Source organism: Cynocephalus volans, chromosome 1 (assembly GCF_027409185.1).
Source record: "Cynocephalus volans isolate mCynVol1 chromosome 1, mCynVol1.pri, whole genome shotgun sequence".
NCBI lineage: Eukaryota > Metazoa > Chordata > Mammalia > Dermoptera > Cynocephalidae > Cynocephalus > Cynocephalus volans.
This window is the reverse complement of record NC_084460.1, coordinates 58,306,551-58,333,141: the sequence shown is the minus strand read 5'-3', so window position 1 is coordinate 58,333,141 and position 26,591 is coordinate 58,306,551. Positions and strand designations below refer to the sequence as shown.

At 45.1% G+C, this 26,591-nt stretch overlaps 1 protein-coding gene across 13 annotated transcripts in view; it reads left to right on the top strand.

Annotated features, from left to right (window-relative positions):
- DIP2A (disco interacting protein 2 homolog A) overlaps window positions 1-26,591 on the top strand; it is a 116,508-nt gene that overhangs the window by 62,687 nt on the left and 27,230 nt on the right. For 10 of the 13 annotated variants that reach the window (XM_063092323.1, XM_063092328.1, XM_063092327.1 and 7 more), the window contains 13 exons: window positions 8,197-8,288; window positions 11,505-11,615; window positions 12,835-12,958; window positions 13,285-13,394; window positions 13,751-13,853; window positions 15,552-15,616; window positions 15,793-15,886; window positions 17,153-17,272; window positions 19,251-19,365; window positions 21,192-21,331; window positions 22,905-23,041; window positions 23,691-23,771; window positions 24,725-24,852. In XM_063092323.1, coding sequence (XP_062948393.1) covers window positions 8,197-8,288; window positions 11,505-11,615; window positions 12,835-12,958; window positions 13,285-13,394; window positions 13,751-13,853; window positions 15,552-15,616; window positions 15,793-15,886; window positions 17,153-17,272; window positions 19,251-19,365; window positions 21,192-21,331; window positions 22,905-23,041; window positions 23,691-23,771; window positions 24,725-24,852 — 1,420 coding nt within the window. The remainder of the gene's footprint in view (window positions 1-8,196; window positions 8,289-11,504; window positions 11,616-12,834; window positions 12,959-13,284; window positions 13,395-13,750; window positions 13,854-15,551; window positions 15,617-15,792; window positions 15,887-17,152; window positions 17,273-19,250; window positions 19,366-21,191; window positions 21,332-22,904; window positions 23,042-23,690; window positions 23,772-24,724; window positions 24,853-26,591) is intronic. The other 3 variants (XM_063092326.1, XM_063092329.1, XM_063092332.1) reach the window with 3 other exon arrangements.

Genomic DNA, 26,591 nt, shown 5'->3' with positions numbered 1-26,591 from the left:
AACTCTTGGCTATTGTAAAGAGTGCTGCGATGAACATTGGGGAACAGGTATACCTTCGACTTGATGATTTCCATTCCTCTGGGTACATTCCCAGCATTGGGATAGCTGGGTCATGTGGCAGATCTATCTGCAATTGTTTGAGGAGTCTCCGTACCATTTTCCATAGAGGCTGCACCATTTTGCAGTCCCACCAACAATGTATGAGAGTTCCTTTTTCTCCGCAACCTCGCCAGCATTTATCGTTCAGAGTCTTTTGGATTTTAGCCATCCTAACTGGGGTTAGATGGTATCTCAATGTGGTTTTGATTTGCATTTCCTGGATGCTGAGTGATGTTGAGCATTTTTTCATATATCTGTTGGCCATTTGTATATCTTCCTTAGAGAACTGCCTATTTAGCTCTTTTGCCCTTTTTTAATTGGGTTGCTTGTTTTTTTCTTGTAAAGTTGTTTGAGTTCCTTGTATATTCTGTATATTAATCCTTTGTCAGATGTATATTTTGCAAATATTTTCTCCCACTCTGTTGGTTGTCTTTTAACTCTGTTAATTGTTTCTTTTGCTGTGCAGAAGCTCTTTAGTTTGATATAATCCCATTTGTTTATTTTTCCTTTGGTTGCCCATGCTTTTGGGGTCGTATTCATGAAGTCTGTGTCCAGTCCTATTTCCTGAAGTGTTTCTCTTTAAATGTTTGGTAAAATTCTGCTGTGAATCCATCTGGCCCTGGGCTTTTCTTTGTTGGGAGCCTTCTGATAACAGCTTTAATCTCCTTTCTTGTTATTGGTCTGTTCAGATTTTCTACGTCTTCATGGCTCAGTTTTGGGAGCTTGTGTGTGTCCAGAAATTTATCCATTTCCTCCAGATTTTCAAACTTGTTGGCATATAGTTGTTTATAGTAGTCTCGAATGATTCCTTGTATTTCAGATGAATCAGTTGTAATATCACCTTTTTCATTTCTAATTTTTGTTATTTGAATCTTCTCTCTTCTTTTTTTTGTTAGCCATGCTAATGGTTTGTCAATTTTATTTATCTTTTCAAAAAACCAACTTTTTGATTCATTGATCTTTTGAATTGTTTTTTGAGTTTCAATTTCATTCAGTTCTGCTCTGATCTTAATGATTTCTTTTCGTCTGCTAACTTTAGGTTTGGATTGTTCTTCTTTTTCTAGATCTTTAAGGTGAAGTGTTAGGTTGTTCACTTGCCATCTTTCCATTCTTCTGAAGTGAGTCTGTAATGAGATAAATGTCCCACTTAGTACTAATTTTGCAGTATCCCACAGGTTTTGGTATGATGTATCATTATTTTCATTAGTTTCAATAAATTTTTTGATTTCCTGCTTGATTTCTTCTTGGACCCATATGTCATTAAGTAGAATGCTGTTTAATTTCCATGTGTTTGTATAGTTTCCAGTATTTCGTTTGTTATTGATTTCTAATTTTAATCCATTGTGGTCTGAGAAAATACATGGGATAATTCCAATTTTTTTGAATTTGTTGAGACTTGATTTGTGACCTAATATGTGATCTATCCTGGAGAATGATCCATGTGCTGAAGAGAAGAATGAATATTCTGAGGTTGTTGGATGGAATGTTCTGTAGATATCTGCCAATTCCAATTGGTCTAGAGTATTGTTTAGATCTTGTGTTTCTCTGCTGAGTCTTTGCCTAGATGATCTGTCCAATATTGACAGTGGTGTGTTCAGGTCCCCTGCTATTATGGTATTAGTGTCTATTTCCTTCTTTAGGTCTAATAGAGTTTGTTTTATAAATCTGGCTGCTCCAACATTGGGTGCGTACATATTTATGATTGTTATGTCTTCTTGATGGATCAGTCCTTTTATCATTACGTAGTGTCCCTCATTGTCTCTTTTTATGGTTTTTAGTTTAAAGTCTACTTTGTCAGATATAAGAATAGCTACTCCAGCTCGTTTTTCTTTTCTGTTTGCATGGTAAATCTTTTTCCATCCTTTCACTCTTAATCTGTGTGAGTCTTTATGGGTGAGGTGGGTCTCTTGAAGGCAGCATATAGTTGGGTCCTCCTTTTTAATCCAGGCATCCAGTCTGTGTCTTTTGATTGGGGAATTTAAGCCTTTTACATTAAGAGTTGTTATTGTAAGGTGTTGATATATTCCTAGCATTTTATTGATTATTGTTTGGTTGTCTTAGGTGTCTTTTTTGTTCCTTGCTTTCTGATTTACTGTTTGTTTTCTGTGTTTGTTGGTTCCTTAGGTTGTAGATAACCTTTTTGTTTCTTTGTTTTCTCTTTATGAATGCCATTTTTATTATACTAGTGGGTTTTGATTTTTCTTGGGTTTTTATGGCAGTGGTAGTTATTTTTCAGAAACCAAACCCAGTACTCCCTTGAGGATTTCTTTTAAGGGTGGTCATGAACTCCCGCATTTTTTGTTTGTCTGAGAAATATACTATTTCCCGTTCATTTCAGAAGGATAGCCTTGCAGGGCAGAATATTCTTGGCTGACAGTCTCTGTCTTTTAATATTTTGAATATATCATCCCATTCCTTTCTGGCTTTTAGGGTATGTGATGAAAAGTCTGATGTTATCCTGATTGGGGCTCCCTCATAGGTGATTTGACGCATCTCTCTTGCAGCTTTTAATATTCTCTCTTTGTCTTTGAGTTTTGCCAATTTGACTATAACATGTCTTGGAGAAGACCTTTTTGGGTTGAATACGTTTGGAGATCGTTGAGCTTCCTGGATCTGAAGATCTGTGATTTTTCCTATACCTGGGAAGTTTTCTTCCACTATTTTGTTGAATATGTTTTCAATGCAATCTCCTTTTTCTTCCCCTTCTGGAATAGCCATGACTCGGATATTTGAGCGCTTAAGGTTGTCTGATATCTCTCTCAGATTTTCTTCAATGCCTTTGATTCTTTTTTCTTTTCTTTTCTTTTTTTTTTTTTTTTTTTTTGTCTGCTTGTGTTATTTCAAACAGCCCATCTTCAAGTTCAGAGGTTCTCTCTTCAACTTCCACAAGCCTGCTGGTTAAACTCTCCGTTGTGTTTTTTATTTTGCTGAATGACTTCTTCAGTTCGGCAAGTTCTGCTACATTTTTATTCAGGACACTGATTTCCTTGTACATTTCCTCTTTCAGGTCCTGTATACTTTTCCTCATTTCATCATGATGTCTAGCTGAGTTTTCTTGTATCTCATTCAGTTTCCTTAGAATTACCACTCAAAATTTATTGTCAGTCATTTCAAGGGCTTCTTGTTCTATAGGAGCTAGAGCTTGAGAGTTATTATCCTTTGGTGGTGTACTTTCTTGATTTTTCATATTTCTGGTATCTTTTTTGATGTTTATTCATTGTGGCAGGGGGTTTCACAGTCCACAGCTTTGACACTATTGACTAAGATGTTGCTGTGATTGCGAATTTGGTATGGCTACCTCAGTGACTGCTCAGTTGGCCACTAGTGCCTTGCGTGTGTGGTTGCCTCGGGTCTTGGTCCTCTCTGGGAAGCCACCTCTCTTGTCAGCTTGGACTCTGCCAGGCTGCTCGATCATGGGGCGGTACCGCAGGGTGTGTGGTCTCTGATGAGTTTCCACCTCCCGTGCTGTACTTCTCTCTGTTCTGTGCACTCTGGCCCGGGCTGCTGGGATGCGCCGAGGCACCGCAGAGCGTGTGGTCTCTGCAGAGCTTCCCCTTCCCCTGCAGGATGTCTCCCTGCTCTGTGCGCTCTAGACCAGGCTTGGGATGGAGCTGGGTGGCGGCAGTGAAGCCTACCTGCTGCTGGATCGCGTGGTGGCGGCCCCCCCACAGGGTGTGTGGACTCTACAAGCTTCTATCTCCCTTGCTGGACGTCTCTGTGCTCTGTACGCATTGGGCCGGGCTGCTGGATCGCGCGGCAGCAGTGTGGTCTCCATGGAGTTCCTGCCTCCCCTGCCGGACGTCTCCCTTCTCCGAGCGCACTAGGTCGAGCTGGGAATGGAGCCGGGTGCCTGCAGTGAAGCCTACCTGCTGGATCACGCAGTGGCAGCCCCACATGGTGTGTGGTTTCTGCGGAGCCTCCGCCTCCCTTGCCGGACGTCTCCCCACTCTGTGCACACTGGGCTGGGCTGGGAATGGAGCCGGGTGGCGGCGGTGAAGCCTATCTGCCAGATCGTGTGACGGCGGCCCCACAGGGCATATGGTCTCCGCGGAGCTTCTGCCTCCCCTACTGGATGTCTCCCCGTTCCATATGCACTTGATGTTATGTTTTTATACTTTAAATCAGTTGATTTGTGGGAGACAGTGAAACTAGGGACCGTCTATTCTGCCATCTTGACCGGAAGTCCCTAGTTTCTCGTATTTATACCTACTGCAAGGATTATCGTAAATTTTAAAATGGGAGTTTTGGAAGCTGGGAAGTCCAAAGTCTAGGGGGCACATCTGGTGAGGGCCTTCTTCTTGGTGGGAACTCTACAGTCCTGTGGCAATGCAGGGATTCATGGGGCAGGGCTGAGCAAGGGCATTTTGCTAAAAGTTTTTATAGTCAGTTGGGATTGAATTTCATCAAATGCCTTTTTTGCCCTGGCAAGATTGTCAGAAGATTTTTCTCCCCTGTCCCCATTAATTTAGTGAATTACATTGATTAATTTTCAGATGTTAAGCAATGCTACATTCCTAGAATAAATCTGACTTGGCCATAATATCTTATCTTTTGATAATAGATATCTAGAATTGATCTGCCAATGTGCTGTTTATAGTTTTTGCCTCTGTGTTTGTTAGAAAGATTGATCTGTATTTCTTTAGGAAAGGATCTTGTTGCCCACCTGGGAGGAACAGGGTTGGCTTACGGCTTTCACCTGTTAAATTTAGCTTTCTAGTGTAGATCATGCTGTTGGTGGGACAGCCCATGGCCAATGACTAATAAGGTATGGCACAAGGGCCCAGTCATTCCTGCTCAGCACAAACTTTCCTTATATACAGCCTTTGCTCTGGATCTCTCTGTTGAGCTTCTGGAGACTGTCAGATTTATCTTGTGGTCTGACAGCTACTCCTGCCTGATCTTGCTACCTCCCTTTTCTCTTCATGGGTTTTATTCTCCAGTAATACTTTTGCATGCATAACTCTGTCTCAGTGTCTGCTTCTTGAAGAACCCAGCCTCTGTTTTTCCATTGTCCTCATCTTGTATTTTAAGTCAGTATTCATTTGTGCTGCATAAGATACCATTGCTAGTTTTTTTAAGTCAGTTCATATATTTTTTATTCTTCCCTTTACAATACATTCCTTCCTGCAATTCTCCGTTTCTCTCTGTAATCATTTCCTTTCAGCCTGCAGAACTTCCTGCATATTTCTGGCAAGGACGTCCCTCAGTATTCACCTGATAACAGTTTATTTCATCTTCATTCTTGAAGGATATATTTGGTGGTCATTTATCTTCTTTCAGTGCTGTGAAGATATTGTTATTGGCTTATCAGAAGATGCCAGACTATTATTGCTTTTTTGACAGTAATGTCTTTTTTACTCTCTGGCTGCTTTAAAAATGTTCTCTTTTGTTGGCTTGCTGCTGTCTTACTATGATATATTTAGATGTGATGTTCTCTGAAATTTTCAAGAAGCCTACAGGACTTCTTGCATCTGTGGAATGGTGTCTTTCATCAGTTTTACAATAATTACAACCATCATCTCTTGATAGATTTCTTTTTCCCCATTTTTTTCTACTTCTAGCACTTCAGTTACAGTAATACCTTTTCTCTGAGTCCCATGTGCCTTTAATGTTCTTTTTACGTTCTGTGTTCTTTTTTATATATACTTCAGTTTGGATATTTTCTATTTTCCTTTATTTAAATCCTTTAAACTTGTCTTCTGAAATTTCTGTGAAACTCCTGATGAGTTCTTAATGTTAGATATTGTCTTTTTAGTTTAGAATTTTCATTTCTCTATTCTAATTCCTATTCCAGTTCTCTGGGAAAATTTTTTATCATTCTATACATTTTCCTCCTCTTCTCTGTTGCCTTGAATATGCACATTGATTATAGTAGTTGAGTCTTTGTTGGCTAGCTCCAGTATCTGGATCACCTTTGGGTCTGTTGCTCTTCTCTGTTTTCTCTTGGTTTTAGTCAGGTAAACTTTTCTTTTAGGATGCCTAGTACTTTTTGCTTGAACGTTGTGCGTTGTGTATAAATTATGGAGGGTCCAGATGATGTCATCTTCCTTGAGAGAAGTCCTCCCTCCTCTCCACTAGGCAAGTGGAGTAGCGGCTGGTCACTATGACCCAGTTGAGGCTGGTTCAGCTTACCTCTGCTCCTCCTGTAGACCTCCTGGGCTTTCCACCGAGTGCCCAGTGTTTTCTGCATGTCTCTTGCCTCTGGTGGTCCCTAGTCATAGTGCTGCTCTCATCTGACTGCTTAAGGTCCCCACTCTGATTTTCAGAGGCTTTCCATGTGTGTTTTTAACCTCCTGCTGCACACAGCCTGAGGATTCAGCACACTTCCCAAGGGAGCTGGCTATGCTATTGAGGCTCCCAGTCTCTGCTGAAAGCTCTGTGGGTTTCTCCATGCCCTGGAGGCACTCTGCATGGCATGAGGCCTGGCAGATGCTCAGCTTCCTATAGAGGACGGGACCCATCAACACCTGCAGCGTGAAACAGCTGCAGAGGTCTGCTCACCTCCCCAGGGTTTCCCCTCTCTGGATTCTTAACTCTCCCAGTCATCTTTGTTGAGCAGCTCTTTGCTGCCTCCATATATGATTTCTACGTTTCACCCAGGTTTTAAATTCACTTTAGGCAGCAGTGCTTGTCTGCCCTCAGTGCTCTCTCCCAACCTGGAAACAGAGTCTCTTACATTTTGCTTCTTAAATTCATCCATGTTACTCTGTATAGTTTTAGTTCATTCATTGCTGTCAAGGAATGACTGTTCCAGAATTTACTTGTCCATTATACTGTTGATGGACATTTGGGTCATTTCCAGTTTGGGCTATAAGAACAGTACTGCTGGGAAGAGTCTGGGGTGTGCCCCCTGGTACATAAACATACACACTTGTGGGAAAGCACCTAGGAGTGGAAGCACTAGGTCAGGATGCTATGTAGCTTCGTGTAAGTGTGTGAGTCCTACCTGCCTCCTGTCATTGTCAGCACTTGGTATTGTCAGGCTTATTAATTTTAACTAATCTAGTAAGAATATGATGGTATTTCATTGTTACTTTAATTTGCATTTTCCTGATGACTAAATAGGTTGAGATTTTTTCCCATCATTTAGATTTTCTCTTTTGTTAAGCACCGGTTGAATCTTTTGCACATTTTTTGCAGAGGATTATTTGTAGAAATTTTTTTTGTTCTGGATTCCAGTTCTTTGTCAGTGACTTGCTGCAGATGTCTTCTCCTGCAGTGTGAGGCTTGGCTTTCACCCCACAACATTAGTGTGGCGACCAGGCTGCTTTAGGTGTTGGGGTGGACTGAGGTTTTTCAGTCTTCCTACCCCATTATCACCCTGCCTCTGTCTGCCTCCTCTGACACCTTCAGTCCTCTTTACTTCTCCTCTGTGTCGTCTCCTGCCTTCCTCTGTGATGCTGTCCTTGTTGCTCACTCACCAGGGTTGGGCACCCGTGTAGAGGCTGCATGCCAGGAAGGGAGCATGGTGCTGGGGACCTCACAGGGCTGAGGGCCAGGTCATGGGACTGGGCCTGGCATGAGGTCCAGATGTGCTGCTCTAGCAGCTGTTGGCTCTCTTGAGTAAAATATGGAGATGAAGATATAACCCATCTCATGAATTGTTGTGAAGATTAAATGGATTGTGTGCTACACTTATCCATGATGAAGTGGAGGGGTATTTAGTGTTACGAAAATGCATTTACAAGGCAATGTTCATTTAAAAAGCAGGGTGAAGTATGATCTAATTTCTTGAAACTTACACATATATGTATACATGTGTGTGTATGTATGTGTGTGTATATATACACACATGCACATGTATATACGTATACATACAAACAGAATACTGACTTTTCTGCTGGCTTTTCTATATTCTAAATTTTCTATAATATGCTATTTTATTTTCTCAGTAAGAAAAATAAATCTGTAAGTTGCTTTTTAGAGACAACTGTAATGTTCATTACTGCACTGGGCAGAGTATTTATCACTTGGAAAGTACCTGAATTTTCAGTAATAGGGTAATGGTATGTTATGAGGTATTTTGATTGTTACATTAAAATGTTAATTATAAGTTTCTTAAATTTCACATTGCTTAGTATTTTTATTTTATTTAAGGCAAACTTTGGAGTCGGAGTTTGAAATTGGCTTATACCTTACTTAATAAACTGACTAGTAAGAATGAACCACTACTGAAACCTGGAGACAGAGTAAGTAACTGGCATATAACTGTATTGTAGTGCAAAAACAGAGACTGTAAAAAACTGTCTGAAATCAGTGTTCTATGAGTTAGTTAGAATTATAGCATTCATATAAGGGATTTAAAGTCAACAATGAAAAAATATTAAATATTGTGAGTAAAATGATTGCTCTTCTTATTCTCTCTCATTGTCCTTCCACTGATTCTTCAGCTTATTTTCTGTTTGATTTCATATATGCTGGCATTAATAAATGGTAAATCTCCAAAGCTTGCATTTTAGGAGTTAACATTGACTTTACTTTGAAATTCTATGTTTTATGTTTCCCTCCTGCCCTATCTACCAAAATAGAGCACAGAGGGAACAAGAGGCTTATTTTCTTATCTTATGCTGCCCTAGATGGTTGGCAGTTGCCACATGGGCTATTTAAATTAACTAAAATTAAAATTAAAAATTTAGTTCCTCAGTCACATGAGCCACATGTGGCTAATGGCTACTGTATTTGATAGCTTTGAGATAGAACATTTCCACCATCATAGAAAGTTCTATTGAACAGCACAGATCTAGGCAAGCTGAACTAGACTTGAGTACCCCGGAGATACTAGAAAGTTAGGGTAGAAAACTGGAGAAAGTGCTGAAAATCAACCACCTATGTCCGATACCCCAGCAATGAAACTGCAACTTAACAGGCTGACAGAGTTCCTAGTCAGTGCCTCAGCGCCTCACCCTTTAATGTGAACTATAGCCATTTAAGAGGGAAGCTCAACATGAAAGAAAAGAACCAAAAGGCAAAGAGAAGAAAAGGGGAGAGAGTGTGCACACAGGGAGAAGAGAGAGAGGGAGGGGGAAAGGGAGGGGGAGGGGGAGGGAGAAGGGAGGGGAGGGGGAGAGGGAGAGGGAAGGGCAGGAAGGGGAAGCAAACAGGAAGGCCACAGTGGGGGTCCCCGCCCAGACAGGACTAGGAGGACCGAGGCCCCAGGATGGCGTGGAGTGGTAAGCTGAAGGTAAAACTTGCGGTGAACTTGACTCGCTAGTTATTTGGAAAATAATATCAATTAGTATTTGACACATCTGATGGATGTGCATACACAGAAGGTGAAATGAGTAAAAAGTGATAGCACTACCATCTGAAAGGAGGGGACGGATGCTTGGCTATAAAAATGTGAACAGTGTGAGAACAGTACTTAAGGATGCATTGTACTTACAGATGGGACTTTATGTCATGCTTTAGGATGAATCTAAGAATCACTCATTTATTTTTCTTGAAGAAAATTCTTGCAAGGAAGACCTCCGGGGGTACTTTCTTAACTTGCAAGAGAACCCACGTAGTTACGTTAATAATAAGAAGATTGATGAGGTCACTGTGAGTGAGCTAATTATCAGAGATTGGTGACAAATTCAACCTCCTATGATAATATACTTTATGAAAGTGAACAAGCACAGCTCTTCATAACAATTTCCCTAAAACTATATTTTCATACCAAACATCTAGTCACAAGTTTATAGGTTACAGTTCTGAGGCAACAACTATTCAAACCAACTTTTTTTTTTTTTTTTTTTTTGTCGTTTTCGTGACCGGCACTCAGCCAGTGAGTGCACCGGCCATTCCTATATAGGATCCGAACCCGCGGCGGGAGCGTCGCCGCGCTCCCAGCGCCGCACTCTCCCGAGTGCGCCACTGGCTCAGCCCCAAACCAACTTTTGAAAGAGAATGTTGCCCTTTTTAAAAGACTTGTTAGAAATTCAACTTCCAGTCCTCAAGTACAAAATAAGTATAGGTATAGCTTAAATTTTATCTTATGAAGGTGGAGGGTTATTGGCTATCCATCATTTTGAGATCTCAAAGGCCCTGTGTTAACAGTCTACTCAGTTAAATACTATTGTGACTTATTACTTATGGTTTCAAGTATAATTATTATAATATTTGGGGCTTACAAAAATTTTATTCCATAAATAGCTTTCAGTTTAACCAGATATTATAAAAAATGGAAATTGGGATGATGGGAGAAGGCAAAGGGGGAGGAATGCCAGAGGGCCAGATATTCATCCACAGTCACAGGAGGTAAAATATATGCCTACATTCTTTTAAAAAATAGAATATAGCAGTGTAAATGTAATATTTAAGAATATGAGCATAAATGACAAAAAAAGATCTAGAATATTTTAAAGTGATTGCTTTGGAGAGTGGGGAAGGACGGGGCATGGTGCCATTGTTTTTCATTAGTACTTTTGTCATTTTAAATTCCGTGTTTTTAAAAAAAAAAATTTTTTTTTTTAAAAGATGACTGGTAAAGGGATCTTAACCCTTGACTTGGTGTTGTCAGCACCGTACTTTCCTAAGTGAGCTAACTGGCCATCCCTATATAGGGATCCAAACCTATAGCCTTGGTGTTATCAACACCACACTCTCCCAAGTGAGCCATGGGCTGGCCCCCATGTTTTTCAAAATTTTGATAAAAATTAAAATGTAAGGTAAATAAAGTAGGACTTATAATTGACACAGTGGCAGCATGGTGACAGGCAGTGACAGCAAGCGGGCCTCCCATGGGGACTTGGGGAGGGTAGCTGTGATGTTGTGGTGAGTTCTCCTCTGTATACTCCACCTCCCTGCTGATGCACTTAAGTCTTGAATGAAGCTCTGTTCAATGAAAACTTGGGTGTTGTGATTTTTTCTTTTGGAAGCTATTATTTTAGATATAATTTGATTCACTTTTTTTTTTTTTTTTGTCTTTTTCGTGACCGGTACTCAGGCAGTGTATGCACCGGCCATTCCTATATAGGATCCGAACCCGCGGTGGGAGCATCGCCGCGCTCCCAGCGCTGCACTCTCCCGAGTGCACCACGGGCTCGGCCCTGATTCACTTTTCATGTTGGTAATGGTGTTTTTCACTTGGGCTAATTGATGATAGGTGGGGGTCAGTGTGGATGTGAACTGGATCTAGATCTCCCAGCCAGACCTTTGTGGGACTGCCTTTAAGCCCAGAAATTTAAAATTATTTTGTTGCCTGTGGAGTAAAGACCTCAACCTAAAAGCTATTTATTAAAAGTTACATGAATAAGGAAACTTAAGGACCACGAATTAATCCTCAAATTAGACTTTATGAACTAAATTTGGAAAACTGTAAGAAAACCTAAAATGTCTGAGTTCCATCTGATTAACAGAGATTCTGAAAGTTGAAAAGATTCATTTCCAGGTAGATTTCATGGTTTCTCTCCATACTGCTGTAGGTGGCGCTTGTGTTTCCAAATAGTGACCCTGTGATGTTCATGGTTGCGTTTTATGGGTGTCTCCTGGCAGAGCTGGTTCCTGTCCCTATAGAAGTGCCATTGACAAGAAAGGTAGCTGTCTCGGCAGTTCTATTCTGAACTCACTTTCCCTTCACTCTAGGCTGCTGTTTGGACAGAAAAGAGAAAGACAGCATCAGGCTGGCCAGTGTTGTCCACAGACACTCTTCCTCTGTCTTGTTGGGCACAGTCCTACGCTGCGCCTGTTAGGTGGAGCTGTGCTATCGCCTATTTGAATTTCCCAACAGAAGCAATGGGCATTTTTTTCCTCTAATGAATAGAATTTGTGTTTTGATAAACTTTTCCTCAAAACCATATGTTTGTTTATAGTAATTTTCATTTCTTAGAGATAAGTATGTTATTACGATGATATATTAATAGCTCACTTCTCAGTGGCAGTTATGAATAAATAAGATGGAAATTTTCTTGCATTTCTATTAACCTACATGATGGGAGGTAGATTTTGTTACTGATAAATTATTAATGTGGGGGACTTGCTGATGTTTTGTGTAGCTGTAACATTTTAGATGTAAATATCCATAACCTGATTATTGAAAAAAAAAAAATCATTTGAGGAGTACACTAGGCATGTATTTTAGGAAATCAGAGTTTTAGGCAATTGTTAATGTGAGCATAATCAACAACAAATATTCAAGAATACCAATTTTGATGATGGGGAGCAATAATCAGCCACAATGTATATCGACAAAATAAAATTAAAAAAAAAAAAAAAAACAAGAATACCAAAAGTAAAGTTTGCAAATGAAACCAGTATATCTCAAAGGATAATATTTGATGAGCAAATATTTGAACACAGCAATTCTTAGGGAAAAAAACTAGAGATTTGTCAAACTTTTATGAAGAAAATGACAAATCTTTGCTAAGGGACACATATCAAAGAAGACTTGACTAAAAGGAAACATGTATTTCTGTGTGGAAATAATTAGTATTTTAAAGATCAAGCCTACCCAGATTAATTTGTAAATTTCAAACATGATTCAATAGAAATTTTAATGCTATTATTTTTAGAGTTTATTAAAATGCTTCTGTCATTTGCAGGAATAAACTTTGAGAAATCAGCCCACTGACCAGAACTTTATATTTCACTGCCAAAACAAACCAAAAATATCTTTTAAATTTAAAAACCGTTGTTTTATTTTCATGACTATTCCATACCAATAATAGGACTGACTTGTTCTTAAGTTTTAGGAGGGGTGAAAAAAAGAGTTCTCCATCACTGCCCCATTCCTACCGCCCTTACTGTCTTCTGTAGGACGCAGGCAGCCAGCAGGTTGGGTTTCTGTTGGGCAGCTGTGGAGTCGCCCTGGCCCTGACCACAGATGCTTGTCAGAAAGGTCTTCCCAAGGCACAGACTGGAGAGGTGGCGACTTTCAAAGGTGAGGGCAAGGAGAATCAGTATCCCGACTGTGATCTTTGTTAGATTGTGCCTTCTAGTCAAAGTGTTCCAGAAGTTAAACATTACAGAGACTGAAGGGTCTTTATCAAAGTTGATACTTTGTTCAAGGCTTGAATGAATCTCAGTTTTCATCTAGTTCTTCACGTGTTCCCAATGGTAGACACTGGCCAGACAGACCTATTTAAATTAAATAAAGTGAAATGGGACTAAAACTTGAATTTCTCAGTTTCTCAGTGGCTAGTGGCTACATGTGAGGAGCAGAAGCCTTTTGACACTGGTGGTGCTGTGTGTTCTGTCCTGATACAGGTTGGCCCCCCCTCACCTGGCTGGTGATTGATGGGAAGCATCTGGCCAAGCCCCCCAAGGACTGGCACCCCCTGGCCCAGGATGCAGGGGCCAGGACTGCCTACATTGAGGTAATGGCCACTCCTAACTCAGAGCATGCGAAAACATGCCCCCACAGGATTAGGTCTTCTTTTTCATGATGGTATAAATAAGACGCTATTTTTTTAAAAAAATTTGAGGCCAACAGTTCTTATGTTTCATCTCTGCCCCAGAAAATATAAAGTATATAGAACCTTACTCAGATCCTTTCAGGTTTCACTCTTACCTAATTCTCCCCTAACTGGCTACCCTGGGGATATGAATAGTCATGGTGGACCTGAGGTCACCATTGCCCCCAAAGGCCAGGGTGTGAAGTGCATTTGCCTAATCTGTCTGCTGGGGCTTTTAGAAATACCATATGACATTTTTCTCCCTTGAAATCTTTCAGTATAAAACCAGCAAAGAAGGCAGCACAGTGGGGGTCACGGTGTCCCACGCTTCCCTGCTGGCACAGTGCCGGGCTCTGACCCAGGCATGCGGGTACTCAGAAGGTAAGGTCTCTCACCTGCATGCGGGCCATGGCTCTTCAGCCTTGTAGGTACCTGGCAGACCTGATCATGCCCGGAAACTCGATACATGTGTTGCATCCACCCTAGGTAGTGCCTTTACCCTTTAAGTTGGGTCGTGCAGGCAGGCATGCTTGTGGGTCTCTGTGGTTGTGCTGGGCTGGTGGGTAGGAGCTGTCTCTCAGCAGAGCCCAGGCAGCCCCACTCAGGGTTGTTCTCCATAAGTCCACATGGGTGCTGATTTCACGGAGCTCCGACTCATTTATGCACAGTGCGAGGTTCACTAGCTGGCCCTGGTAGGCTGGCGCAGTCTGATGTACTGAAGGGCGGTGTGTTTTGTGTTTAAAAAAATTGGAAACCACTTTTACAGGGACATATTTTCTACAACAATTTTTTGTAACTATAGTTTTGGCTTAAGCTGTCATGCGTGTAAATATACAAGTGGAATCTTTATGGTCATAGATTATCTCTTGGTAAAGTATAGGCAGCCTCTGATTTATTATTAAATATCAGATATTTAACTTAGAGAAATTTTTTAAATTAATTTTTAAATTAATATTATTTTAAATTGATAGATACTAATTGTATGTATTTATGAGGTATAATGTGAGAAATGTTATTTTAAAAACTATAAAAATGGAGTCATGGTAACTTTCTTACATTGCAATACTAGAATTGAACAAAACTAGAAAGTAAAATTGAATGGTATGTTTGAATATTAAAATATGGGTGTTTAAAAGCAAGGGTAACTTGAGAGCATGGCTAAAGACTTTAGTGGAGATTTGGAAAAGGACTATTTTTTTTGGTATTTTCAAGAGCTTTAATAATTTTAAAAAGTTAGATCTATTAAATCGAGTCCCATGGTTTTCTTTTTCTTCAAATCCAGTGCTAATCTTACATATATCACCTATAATTTGGGTTCTTTAGCTATCAAAGAAAGGATGTCTACAGTAGCATTTATTCAGAATGTGCAGGTTTCCTGGCACACAAATCACACCTCTCCTGCTCACCTTAGGGTCTCTCTCTGTGGGTGCCCTATGGTTGCTGTGGCCTTTGGTGCGGAACCAGGTCTGCCCACAGCTCATGGCTCTGTCCTCTCTGCCCTGTGCAAGGTGGAGCCAGGTCCAAGAGAAGACTTGGCAGGGGCTCTGAGCAGAGGGCTGTGCTGGGACCCTCGGGACCCCCACCCACTCCAGCTCCCTAAAACGCAGAGGAGAAGGAGTGGCATTCTGAAGGGTGATGGAGCCACCAGCTCTCCCAGAGGGGAGATGCAGGGTTATGGCCTCTGAGTGTGAGAATTGGAGGATCAGGAACATCCGTGACAGTTCCTCACCGCCTCCTTGATGCTGAGAACAGTGTCCACTCAAACATCTGATGAAAATATGCGACAAGTCCTTACACAGTTTCTTAAGTACTATATCATATTCCTGATATTTTCAGATTGGTGATCAGCACAGTTCTCTGTTTTAATTCAAAATTGTATGACCTTGTACTTTCATGTTTTCTCAGTAATTTGAATAGATAACCAAGATTATTGATTAATTGGTACATGGTAGTTGGAAACGGCATGTCTGTTTCCTGAGACTTGCGGGTGGTGCTGTACTCATCTCAGAATTTCTCCAGGAAATGTGCAGGGCTGTGAAGAGGTTGCTCAGCCCATTAAACTTCTTTGTGCACTTTCAGCTGAGACCTTAACAAACGTGCTGGATTTCAAGAGGGATGCTGGTCTCTGGCATGGAGTCTTAACAGTGAGTGCTGTTTGCTCATGACTAATGGTTGGAACAAGGGGTTGCGGGTATTTCACACCAAGAGATGAGAGTGCAGTCCTGTGCCTGAAGCACTGCTGTGGGAGTGCATCAGTTCTGTTTTGCTTTTCTGACCTGGCTCAGTCCTTCTCACCCCTGAGCAGTTGTTCCTCTTGCAGAGCGTGGTGAACAGGATGCATGTGGTCAGCGTCCCATACGCACTGATGAAAGTCAACCCACTCTCCTGGATTCAGAAAGTGTGCTCCTACAAAGGTACCAGAACGCTGCCATCGCTTGACTCACCTTCTTTAAAGAAATCTCTTCGAAGTGATTCTGATAAAAAATAAAGCCAGTGTGGGCCGAGCCCGTGGCGCACTCGGGAGAGTGCGGCGCTGGGAGCGCGGCGACGCTCCCGCCATGGGTTCGGATCCTATATAGGAATGGCCGGTGCACTCACTGGCTGAGTGCCGGTCACAAAAAAGACCAAAAAAAAAAAATAATAAAGCCAGTGTGTGCAACTGCAGCTGTGGGCTGAGTAGCCCTGGGACCTCTCTTGTGGTCCTGTCTGGCATGGTCCTGCTGAGGTGGGGAGGGGTTGGTGTGGTCCTGCAGGTTATCAGGGGCTTGGGAGGACACTTGCAAAGATGTGACTGAGCTCTTTTCTGTGGGACCACAGACTACTGATTTTATTCTCTTGAAATTTCCTTTACAATGACATCAGTATTCTTAATCTTAGTATTAGAGACGGTTTTATAATTTGAAGTTAGGCACTAGTAGCAAATCCATTTGCTCAAACGACAACAGATGGGGTGAGATGTAGTGGTGGTGTCTTGGCCCCCCTCCCTCCCCTGCCCCCCACGGTTCAGGCGCCTCCCAGGACTGAGAGGAGGCCCCCACACAGCCACACCTGCACAATCCATCGTCCCCCTGTCTCTGCCCCGATGCAGCCCCACAGCGCCTTCACAGCCCCTGAGGCACCAACTTGCCCTGAGCTGCCATGAATCCTGTGCTCCTGCCAGTGATGGCTGCCCTCCACTAGGCGTCTTCAGAGCAGCATAGGAGTAGCAGCAGTATCTATTTATCCTATTTTAGGGAGGAAGCCCGAAGCCTGGGTGGAGGGGCATTTGCTGGGTGCTACAAACTGGGGGCCATTCGTTCAGATCCCAGGGTCCTCCCACTTCATGACCTGGAGTCTCCCAGCACACAGCAGCCAGAAGCTGTGTGAGCGGTGGGCATCACTAAGCCAGGACCAGCATCTTGGGGAGAGACAGTGTGAGACAAGACAGGTGGATGTGAAAAGGGCAGTGTAGAGAAAAAGTTAAGGTTGGAAATGGGTCTGAGTTTATTATATCTGAATTATGCCTCAAAGGGGTTCAGGGCAAGTTAGATTGCACAGGAGAGACAGCTGCACAGGGACTGTGCCCTAGAGGGTAAGCTGTGTCCTGCCCTGTGCATGTGCACCTCCATGTGGTATGAAGCGTGTCAGGGTGCCCACCCTCATCCTGACGCATGGACATCTGTGCTGCCCTCTCTCTGCAGCCCAGGCCGCGCTAGTGAAGTCCCGTGACATGCACTGGTCTCTCCTGGCTCAGCGAGGGCAGAGGGACATCAGCCTGAGCTCTCTGCGCATGCTGATTGTGGCCGATGGCGCCAACCCGTGTGAGTAAGCCCCTGCAGTCAGGGCGTAGGTGGCATAGCGCCTCCTCTTGCAAACCCCAACTTGCCAGGTGAACAAGGCAATCTGTTGAAAGAGAATATGTTAAGAAACAAAATCAAGGCATTTTCACTGCCAATGTTACATGAAATACAAATGTCCTGTCATGTTCTGTGACCTATGTCCTCTTGTTGGTGACTCCCTGGTATGTCTCATGCATGTTGATTAGGGCACTAATCTTAAAAGCAGTTTTAACATAGTTGACAAGAGGAACAGGCTGTGATGAGAGCTGTCATTCATAAGAAATGGCCAGGTTGTGCTGTGGCACGGGGGTCCCTGTTTCTCTCTGGGCCTCACCCTGAGCCTACTGCCCTTTGGCCTTGTGCCCTGACCTCGCTGGCTCCTGGCCCTGACTTCTCTCACCAGGATCTGACCGTCCTTCTTCCATGGGCCTGGCCAGCCCCGTGTCCTCTCCTGTGTCTGCTGCCTGCTGCCTGAGCACCCAGTGCCCACCCTGTGTGTTGTGCTCTGAGTGGTAACTGCTCGTGCAGTGGCTGCAAGTGTGAGCTTCATGGGGCCCAGGACTTCCAGGGGAGCCCCAGGTGACATTGATTGAGCAGGGGTTTTCTTGTACAGCACCTACCTGTTGACCAGGGAGTAGTTTTCTTATTTGTTAAGCAAACCCAGATCTCTGTTTACACATTGGAAACCACCCTGGACCAGAAGCTGGCCTTTCATCTTACCCTTATTCAGTGTGACTGACACCCCCTGCATACCCCATCTCTCTGGGGAGCACCATACCTCCCAGCACCACCAAAGCTTCTTGTACCCTTGGTTCACACCTGAGCCAGGGCCTTGCCTCTGAGTCCTGAGGCGCTGTGCACGTCTCTGCCTCTTTGCCCCCTGACCCCTCAACCACCTTCACGCCTTCCTGAACCCGCCATGGCCCTGGCTGTCTGCTCGTCCACTTTGCTGAAGTCCATGTGATTGAGTCAGAGCAGCTGCTTCCTCTGTGCCTCCTCCGGGAATGAGCATGAGCTCTGACAGTCCTGCCCCCAGCCACTGTGCTCAGTCCACAATCCTTGCTTCCCCACGCAGCCTTCTCACCTCAGCCTGTGTGCAGCACTTGTAGCATTGAACAATCTGTGATTGTCTTCTTTCCTTAAGGGGTACTCTCTCCCCTGAAAAGCGTGAAGTCTGAGGGGACCTGTGAACATCCCTTCCTTTTTGCGTACCCCGCTGGGGCAGAGGAGGTTTATGAGGAAGCCCTGGGGTCCTGGTGGTTGCAGGGCTGTGTTGACTTGAGTCGAGCACTGAGGAGGCAGAGCCTCCTTGGAGATGAGTTTACATATCTATAGCACCAACCACTATGGCCCCTCAGCCCCTGGAGGAGAAGATATCCTGGGAAAAGTGGGACAGCCTTGGGGACAGAGTGCAGAGTTGGTCCCTGCAGCCAGTGGCACAGGCTGCATAGCTCTGAGGCCGCTTGGGAGCTGGGAGCCCCTATCCTATGGGGCCATCCAGTGCCCTGACTTGGCCTGTGGGGCATGGAAAGTTTGGCTCCAGGGATGCTCCTCAGGCACTTGGTAGACTCCGGACTTCGCCCAGGACATGAGGTTGTTCCCACTGCCAGGTCCACAGAAAGGCAGGGGAGAGCAGATTGGACCACAGTGACAAACGCAGGGTTCAAGATGGACCTTCTAGGACAGATTTCCACCCTCTTATCTGCTGGTGATTTGGAAATGCATCATGTGTTTCATGGAAATAGCCCCACCCTTGCCCCATAGGACTTTGCCTCCATGTTGTAGCAGCAATCTTATGTTAGTTAGGATGGGGTTTACGCGCAAGATGGAAAGGTGGGTCAGAATGTGCAGCCACCAGGCCACAGCCTGGTGTGCCGTGTTCCTGGGTGTCAGGGGTCAGCAACCCCTCTACGCTGGCCTTCAGTTACCTCTGCTGTTCCACTGTTGGTGCTTCCTGCAGGGTCGATATCATCCTGTGATGCCTTCCTCAACGTCTTCCAGTCCCGAGGTCTGAGGCCAGAGGTTATCTGTCCTTGTGCCAGTTCTCCTGAGGCACTAACAGTTGCCATCCGCAGGTAACTTAATTACTTGCTACATCTTATGGGTACTTAATTGGGTCTTCCACATACAACTGAGTTACCTGTGGACAGCACCAAGTTTGGTTAATCTGTTTAGCAGTAGGAATCCTGAGGTAGTCTGTTCCTGTGTCAGTATTCCAGGCATGTTTGCGCAGCAGTAGGGTGGCCCCTTGGACCCCAGCCCCTCGCCAGCCTGGGTGTGTGCTGGGCGTTGGATAGTGGCTCCCTGGGCCGTGTCTTCTGGATTCTTGCCATATGTTGGCTGGTTGTTTTCCTAAGCACTTCTTCCCAAATCAAGACCTTGTCATCTCATTTTTAGCTGTGGTAAATGCTATAATCTAGCCACTGTTCCTTATTCCAAAGTAGGTTACTATCAGCTGTGGATGTGTGTCTGTGGGGGACCACTGACCTGCCTGGGGAAACACCCTGGCCTGCCAAGATCCCGCTGCTTTCATGGCTGTTTTCTTTGGGTTGTCCGTTTCAACTTGGAGGGCAGTGCTGGAAGGCCTCAGACTGCCCCTAGTTGCCTCGTACATGGGTGCCTGGCTTGTGGTCTTTCTTGTTTCCTTTCCACACACCACATTGCTCCTCAGGCCACAAGTGGGCCTCTCGGTTCACTTTTCCTGCCCTGGCCATCTCTTGCCTGCTTTTGCCCGCCTGTCCCCAAGCACTATCGTGGGTGGGTAGAGGTCAGTGTGCTGAAAACCGAGGGTGTCTTCGGTGTTAATTTTCCACCCTCAACTCAGTCATAATAAAATTGATCTCAGTTGTAGTTTTCTATTCACAGATATTCATACTACAGTTGACCCTTGAACAACACAGGAGTAGGGGCACTGACTGCAGCACAGTCAGACATAAGTGGAACAGCTTATGTGGGAAGTCGCCCTCTGTGTACTCAGGTCTTGCATTCTATGAGTGCTATATTTTTGGTCTGTGGTTGGTTGAAGAAAATCCGCGTGTAAGTGGACTGCACAGTTCAAACCCATGTTTAAGGGTTTGATGTATTCATAAATACTATGTGCTTACATATATGCAAGTATTAAGCAACCCTAAACTTTTAATAACTTAGCATTGAAAATAACATCCTTATTCTTTACCAACTATATTATTTTCCTTTGTTCTACTGTGATTTATTTTGCTCGACAATATGATTTTTTTTTTTTTTTTTTTTTTGCGGCTGGCTAATACAGGGATCTGAACCCTTGACCCTGCTGTTCTGAGGCAGCACTCTCCCTTGACAGTATAATTTTTTCTTACTGGAGAAAATATTGACCTTTGATGCTCAGCATTCCAGTTACTATTATTACCTAACAAATCACTCCCAAACCTATTGGCCTGAAATGGCAGTGGTCATTTTGTTATGATCTCTCATGCTGTCTGTGGGCCAGGAGCTTGGAAAGGGGTAGGGTGGTTCTGTCTTGCAGTGAGATGGTGTCTGGACTAGAACTATGCAGGGCTGAGATGGCTCTGGTCTCTCAGATTGGGCTGGTTGGGCTACCCTGCAGCATGGTGACCTCTGCACAGTTATTTTGCTTATCTGGCTGCCCAGGGCTCCAGGGAAGTGTCCCAAGACAATGAGGGGGAAGCTGAATCACCTTTCGTGACCTGCCTTGGAAGCCACATAGCATCACTTCCATTGTAGTCATGGGCCCACCTCCTGATGGGAGGAGTGTCAAGGTCACACTGCAGAGGGGCACATGGTATGGAGACCTTGTCACAGCATCTGTGGAACACATGTCTGTGACATGGAACAGGGGCTTTGGTGCAGAGTCATGCTGCAGGCCAGGTGGGCCAGTTAACCTAGTGGTGGTTTTGTTTTCTAGGCCACCTGATCTGGGAGGACCTCCTCCAAGAAAAGCTGTCCTATCAATGCACGGTCTAAGTTATGGTGTGATCAGAGTTGACACCGAGGAAAAGCTCTCAGTCCTTACTGTTCAGGACGTCGGTCAGGCGATGCCTGGGGGTAAGGGGTATAGCCAGAGTGCATCTTCATACCGCGATGCTCCAGGCTTTGTCTCAGAGCTCTAGAAGCAAGCGTGCAAGGAAGGGGTTTCTCAGAAATGATTCTCAGTGTAAACACGTTTAGTTTATACAATATTTTTCCAGCTTTTTCTCTCTCTTTGTATTAAGTTTAAAGATGAGCTAAGATACAAGGTAGTATTTATGGCTCGTGAAGCTGACTTGCAGTTCTTTCGTGTTTGAGGAAATGTGATAATAGCTCCTTGCACACCAGTCACAGGCGTCATACTTCACACATGATGAAGCAGCCCTGTGATGTGGATACCTCTGAGTAGAAGGATGATGTGTGTGAATAACTTGATAATTAGGTTATCTGTGTAAGTTGTAACAAGTGCATGTTGTATAGGCACTTGATGTGGAAGCACCCCAGAAATTCCCACGGGCTCTTGAAAGGCCAGATGAGCCTGCAGAGTCACCTGTGTGTGTGTGCACTCCCCTAGGTCCCGTCAGGTGCCGGGAGGCTTCCTGCCGGCCTTGTGGCTGTGCAGTGAGGAGAGGGCGATGGCTGAGTTTCCATGTAGGTGTAAAATTAAGGCCACACCTGGACCAGGAGGCCCCCGGTGACAGTCGCAAGTGAGAGAACACTGTTCGCCCTGCTCTGAGACCACCCCTCATTATAGCTACCCTGCAGCTGCTCTGGCTCCTCCTCCTCCCCATGGTGGCCTTTCTGGGGTTCATGGGCAGCTGTCTTGACCCATCTTGGTATACAGAGGCAGGGCCCCAACTCTAAGCCCAGTCACTCTATTCTCATTGCCCCAGCTGCATTAGAAGTCCCCCAGGCATATAGGCTCACTGCGTGTGCATGTGCTCCCCTAGGGGTGTGTGTGTGTGTATGCTCCCCTAGGAGTGTGTGCATGCGTGTGCTCCCCTAGGGGTGTGTGCGTGCTCCTGCAGGGGTGTGTATGTGTGCATGCACCTGCAGGGGTATGTGTGCATGCACGTGCTCCCATAGGGGTGTGTGCGTGCATGTGCTCCCCAGGCATGTGTATGTTGCTCTCCTAGGGATGTGTGTGTGCTTCCCTAGGTGTTTGTGCGGTACTCACCTAGGCATGTGCACAGGGCTCTCCTACGCATGTGTATGGTGCCCTCCAGGCGTGTATATGATACTGCCCTAGGCATGTGCTCCCCTAGGCATGTCAAGCTCAAGGCAATCATGTGAGGGTTGTTGTCAGCAGGCAGCTATGATGGTACCTTGTGTATTGAGAGGATGTGTGAGGAGAGAGTGTGGGATGTGCATGTCTGAAAGGAAGCACTCTGTCAGCCTGGGCTCACCACATGAAGGGCACATTGCACTTTCCAGACATCTCACGTTGGTTGTAGAAAGCATCACATATAAAATATGCAGACTCATGACTAGGTGTGTTCTGTCCGTGTCATAAGACTCCTTATAAGAACATACTGCATGTATAACATCTTTTTTCCATTTACTGCAAATAGAATAGCTAGTAGATCTTTGTGAATGATCTATTTAAATGTATTTTTTGTTTATGATTTTGAAGTTTATTTCCTCTTTTTAGCTAATGTATGTGTTGTGAAGGTGGAAGGTACCCCTTATCTTTGTAAAACCGATGAAGTTGGGGAAATATGTGTCAATTCCAGTGCAACTGGTACAGCATACTATGGATTGCTTGGAATCACAAAGAACATATTTGAGGTTTGTACTTTGTGTTGAAACTGAGTCCTGTGAGCACTGATGGGGCCCAGGTGTGCAGGGCGCTGTGGGGAGAGCAGTCCTCAGGGGCAGGGTCTCCCTCCCACACCAGCTGCAAGGGGCTGCTGTAGCACATAGCCTGCACACCCTGGCACCCATTCACTCAGAACAAGGGCAGCTGGCACGTGCTGAGAGCCGTGGGTTGCCTGCTTCCTGCAGCCTTGGATAAGAGAAGGGCGAGTGGAGCTGCCTGGTGACTTTCGCCAACAGGAAGGTACTCAGGGTGGCCCCAGGGAAACTGGCACTCAGCTCTGCTCACATTGTCGCAATGCCTGTTGTGCAGGATAAGTCTGGTGAGGCCAGACAGTAGGAACACAGAGATGAAAAGCACATTCATGTCCTGCCTCAGGAGGCTTCTGCAGCAGATGGAGCTGCAAAGTCTAAGGAAGCGGGCCTGAGGAGGGCCAGGTGGGGCCCAGAGACTCCTGCCCCTTGGCAGCCTCTTCCCTGTCCACGGAAACACTGGTGACAACCAAACCATCCATCACAGGCGGTGTCTGTGGTACCAAGCTCTCCTGCCTGCCCTCTGGGTCTTTTTGGTCAGTTGGTTGATTGCCTGAAGCCTGATCATGCCCCTCTCTGCTCTGTACAGACTGTCCCGGTCACTGCAGAAGGAGTACCTGTCTCTGACAGGCCTTTTACCAGGACTGGCTTGCTGGGCTTCATCGGGCCTGTGAGTATGTCCTCTCATATCAGGACAGGCAGGGGGAAGGTAGGGACGTGGATAAGGATGCCCTGTCTCAGGTGGGCTCTCGTGCTGGCTGTCCCATCATCTCATCTGTGCAGGGCTATCCAGCACTTCAATGGGACCAGTCAGCAGACCCACACAGGCCCTGTGTGATGGTCCCTGGGGGAGATAAGGATGTTTTGGTTTTTATATGGGCTGGCAGGTGCATGTTATTCATGACATCATTCTTTACTATTTTGGATGTCTAAAATATTTTAAAATAAAAACTTTTGTTTGTAGTATCTTGGCCCAGTGGTTCTCAGCTGGGCGATTTTGCCCCCTCCCTCCCAGGGGACGTTCGGCAACTTGTGAAGACATTTTTTTTTTTTTTTTTTTTTTTTTTTGGTCTTTTTCGTGACCGGCACTCAGCCAGTGAGTGCACTAGCCATTCCTATGTAGGATCCGAACCCGCGGCGGGAGCGTCGCCACACTCCCAGCGCAGCACTCTCCCGAGTGCGCCACGGGCTCGGCCCTTGTGAAGACATTTTTGATTGTCACCACCCAGGGGAGGCAAGTGCTGCTGGCATCCCATGGGCACCTGGAGGCCAGTTCAGCAGTGCTCAGGACAGCTCCTGTGGCAGTGTTGCCAGCCCAGAGCCCCCCTGTGGCTGAGTTTGGGAACCCAGCCATCGCCCAGTAGTGTTCAGAGTCCTGTACAACTTTGGTCTCACTTCTGAGCCTTTCTCATGCTGACTCCCTCCCTGTGCACACCCCCTACCACTCTTCACCCACATGGCCCACCCCTGCCCTGAGTTTGGCTGTGTGCATGCTGCCTGTTGGCCTGTGGGCACTGACCCTCTGTCTGAAGCCCTTGGTTTCCCTGTGGGCCTGCCCACGGTGCGTCATGCACCCAGCACCTATTGCGTGGGCTGAGTCCTGACTGGCAACCCTGTCTGCAGGATAACCTGGTCTTTATCGTGGGCAAGCTGGACGGGCTGATGGTCGTTGGAGTTCGCAGACATAATGCAGATGACGTCGTGGCCACTGCACTGGCTGTGGAGCCCATGAAGTTTGTCTACAGAGGCAGGTAATATGCTGCGGATCTCTGCAGTGGGTGTTAGAACCCTTCTCTATTTACAGTTTGGGAAGTTTGTTTTCAGTGAAAGCAGAGCCTAGTACATTTGAATTTGTAAAAACTGAAAACTTCTGTACATCAGTAATACCTCATAAGGAAAAATATTTGTAGCCATGATACCAGAGTTAATATCCTTCCAATCCAAAGATTTCACTCAAATCCTTAAGAGAGTATGGTCCAAATATATGACTGGAGAAGGGGACAAATCAACCACAGAGAGAACAATGTACAGAGAAACAGGCCCAGGCTCCTAATAACCTCAGAAGAGTAGATGAAGACAGAAGACCACCATCTCCTCTGTGGAGTCACCAAGGGCTCGTTCTTGGTTAGCAAGGGTCCTGCATGTGTTAAGCAGGGACCTTCAAGATTCTCATTCTGTTGAGCAAGTAAATGGACCTCTGGGCCTCTTGCCCCAGCAGGCACAGAGGTCAGAGGGGAATTTCATCCAGCTCCTTCCACTCCCTGAGTTCTTTGTTCTGGAGAAAGCCCTTCCTAACTGATCCACTCAGCCGCCTTTTAAATTTTTACTCTTCTCAAGGGGTGCCTTTTGTTACTCAAACCAGGGTACCTACGAGCCAGGCCTTAAAGAAATCATTAAGAAATTCTGCTAAATGGGTTATCAGGGGCTGCTGGCCGTTCCCTCAGTTCAGTCCAGAAGAAGCCACAGAGGATGGATGACAGGGAACATGGGACACCCACTCAGGGGAGACGAGCAGGGAGGGCTGTTGAGTGCATGTGTGTGGGGAAGTGTGGCCACAGCCCGGGTGAGGGCACCTCCACTGAGGACCTGTCCCTTGCAACAGAAATTGGCAACATTTTGGTACAGGTGTCCATAGGGAAGACATGAAGGTAGCCCAGACCCTGCTTCTGGGGCAGATTAAGCCACCTGTACCTGATGGTACCAGGAGGTGAAACCTGCCCTGAACAGGCACCTGATGAGGTGATGACAGTCTGAGTGATTAGCTGGGTGTGAGGGACTGCATACATGGGCGGGGTCACCTGCGTGTTCCTGCTAGGGAAGAACTGAGGAATACAGGGACCTGGAAGCAAAACCACAAGAAACGGAATGTATGTCCCTGTGGAGGAAGAGCAGCCAAGAATATTAGCAACATGAAGTAAAATCAAGAAATCCCGGCAAAGTGATCATTTAGACAAAGAATGCAATAGAGGCGTGTACAGAATGGACACAGCTAGAGAACAAGTTGAAGAGGGACAGTCGGGTGAAGGAGCAGAAGTAAAGAGGAGGTTCAAAGAGTTATCAAGAGAGACGGGGGAGGTGAGCTGCTGTTCAGGTAGCAGACTCAGAGAGAAGGGGGTGTGGAGCGGAGCCCGGAGTGTCTGAGGGCCAGGAGGCTGGAGTTCTCTGGACCAGGGAATGGGTCCACAGAGGGCTCCAGGGTGTCGAGTTTACCAATGTCAAGGAAGCCAAGCAGAACTCACTAGCCTAGCCCCCAGGAGAGCTGGTGTGAGAAGGCTACAGACAGTATGGCTGTGTCTTCTGAGTTTTAAAAGTTTTTAACCTACATTTTATGTTTGTCCAGACTGCCATTTAAGTGTGAGTTATAGTAAAAATATCCTCAGGTATATAAATTTCAAAAGTTTTGTCATAAAAAGATCAATATTGAAAACACTTTTGGACATGGTACTAAGATTTGTGCACAAAGAAATGTATTGCATATATTAACATTAGA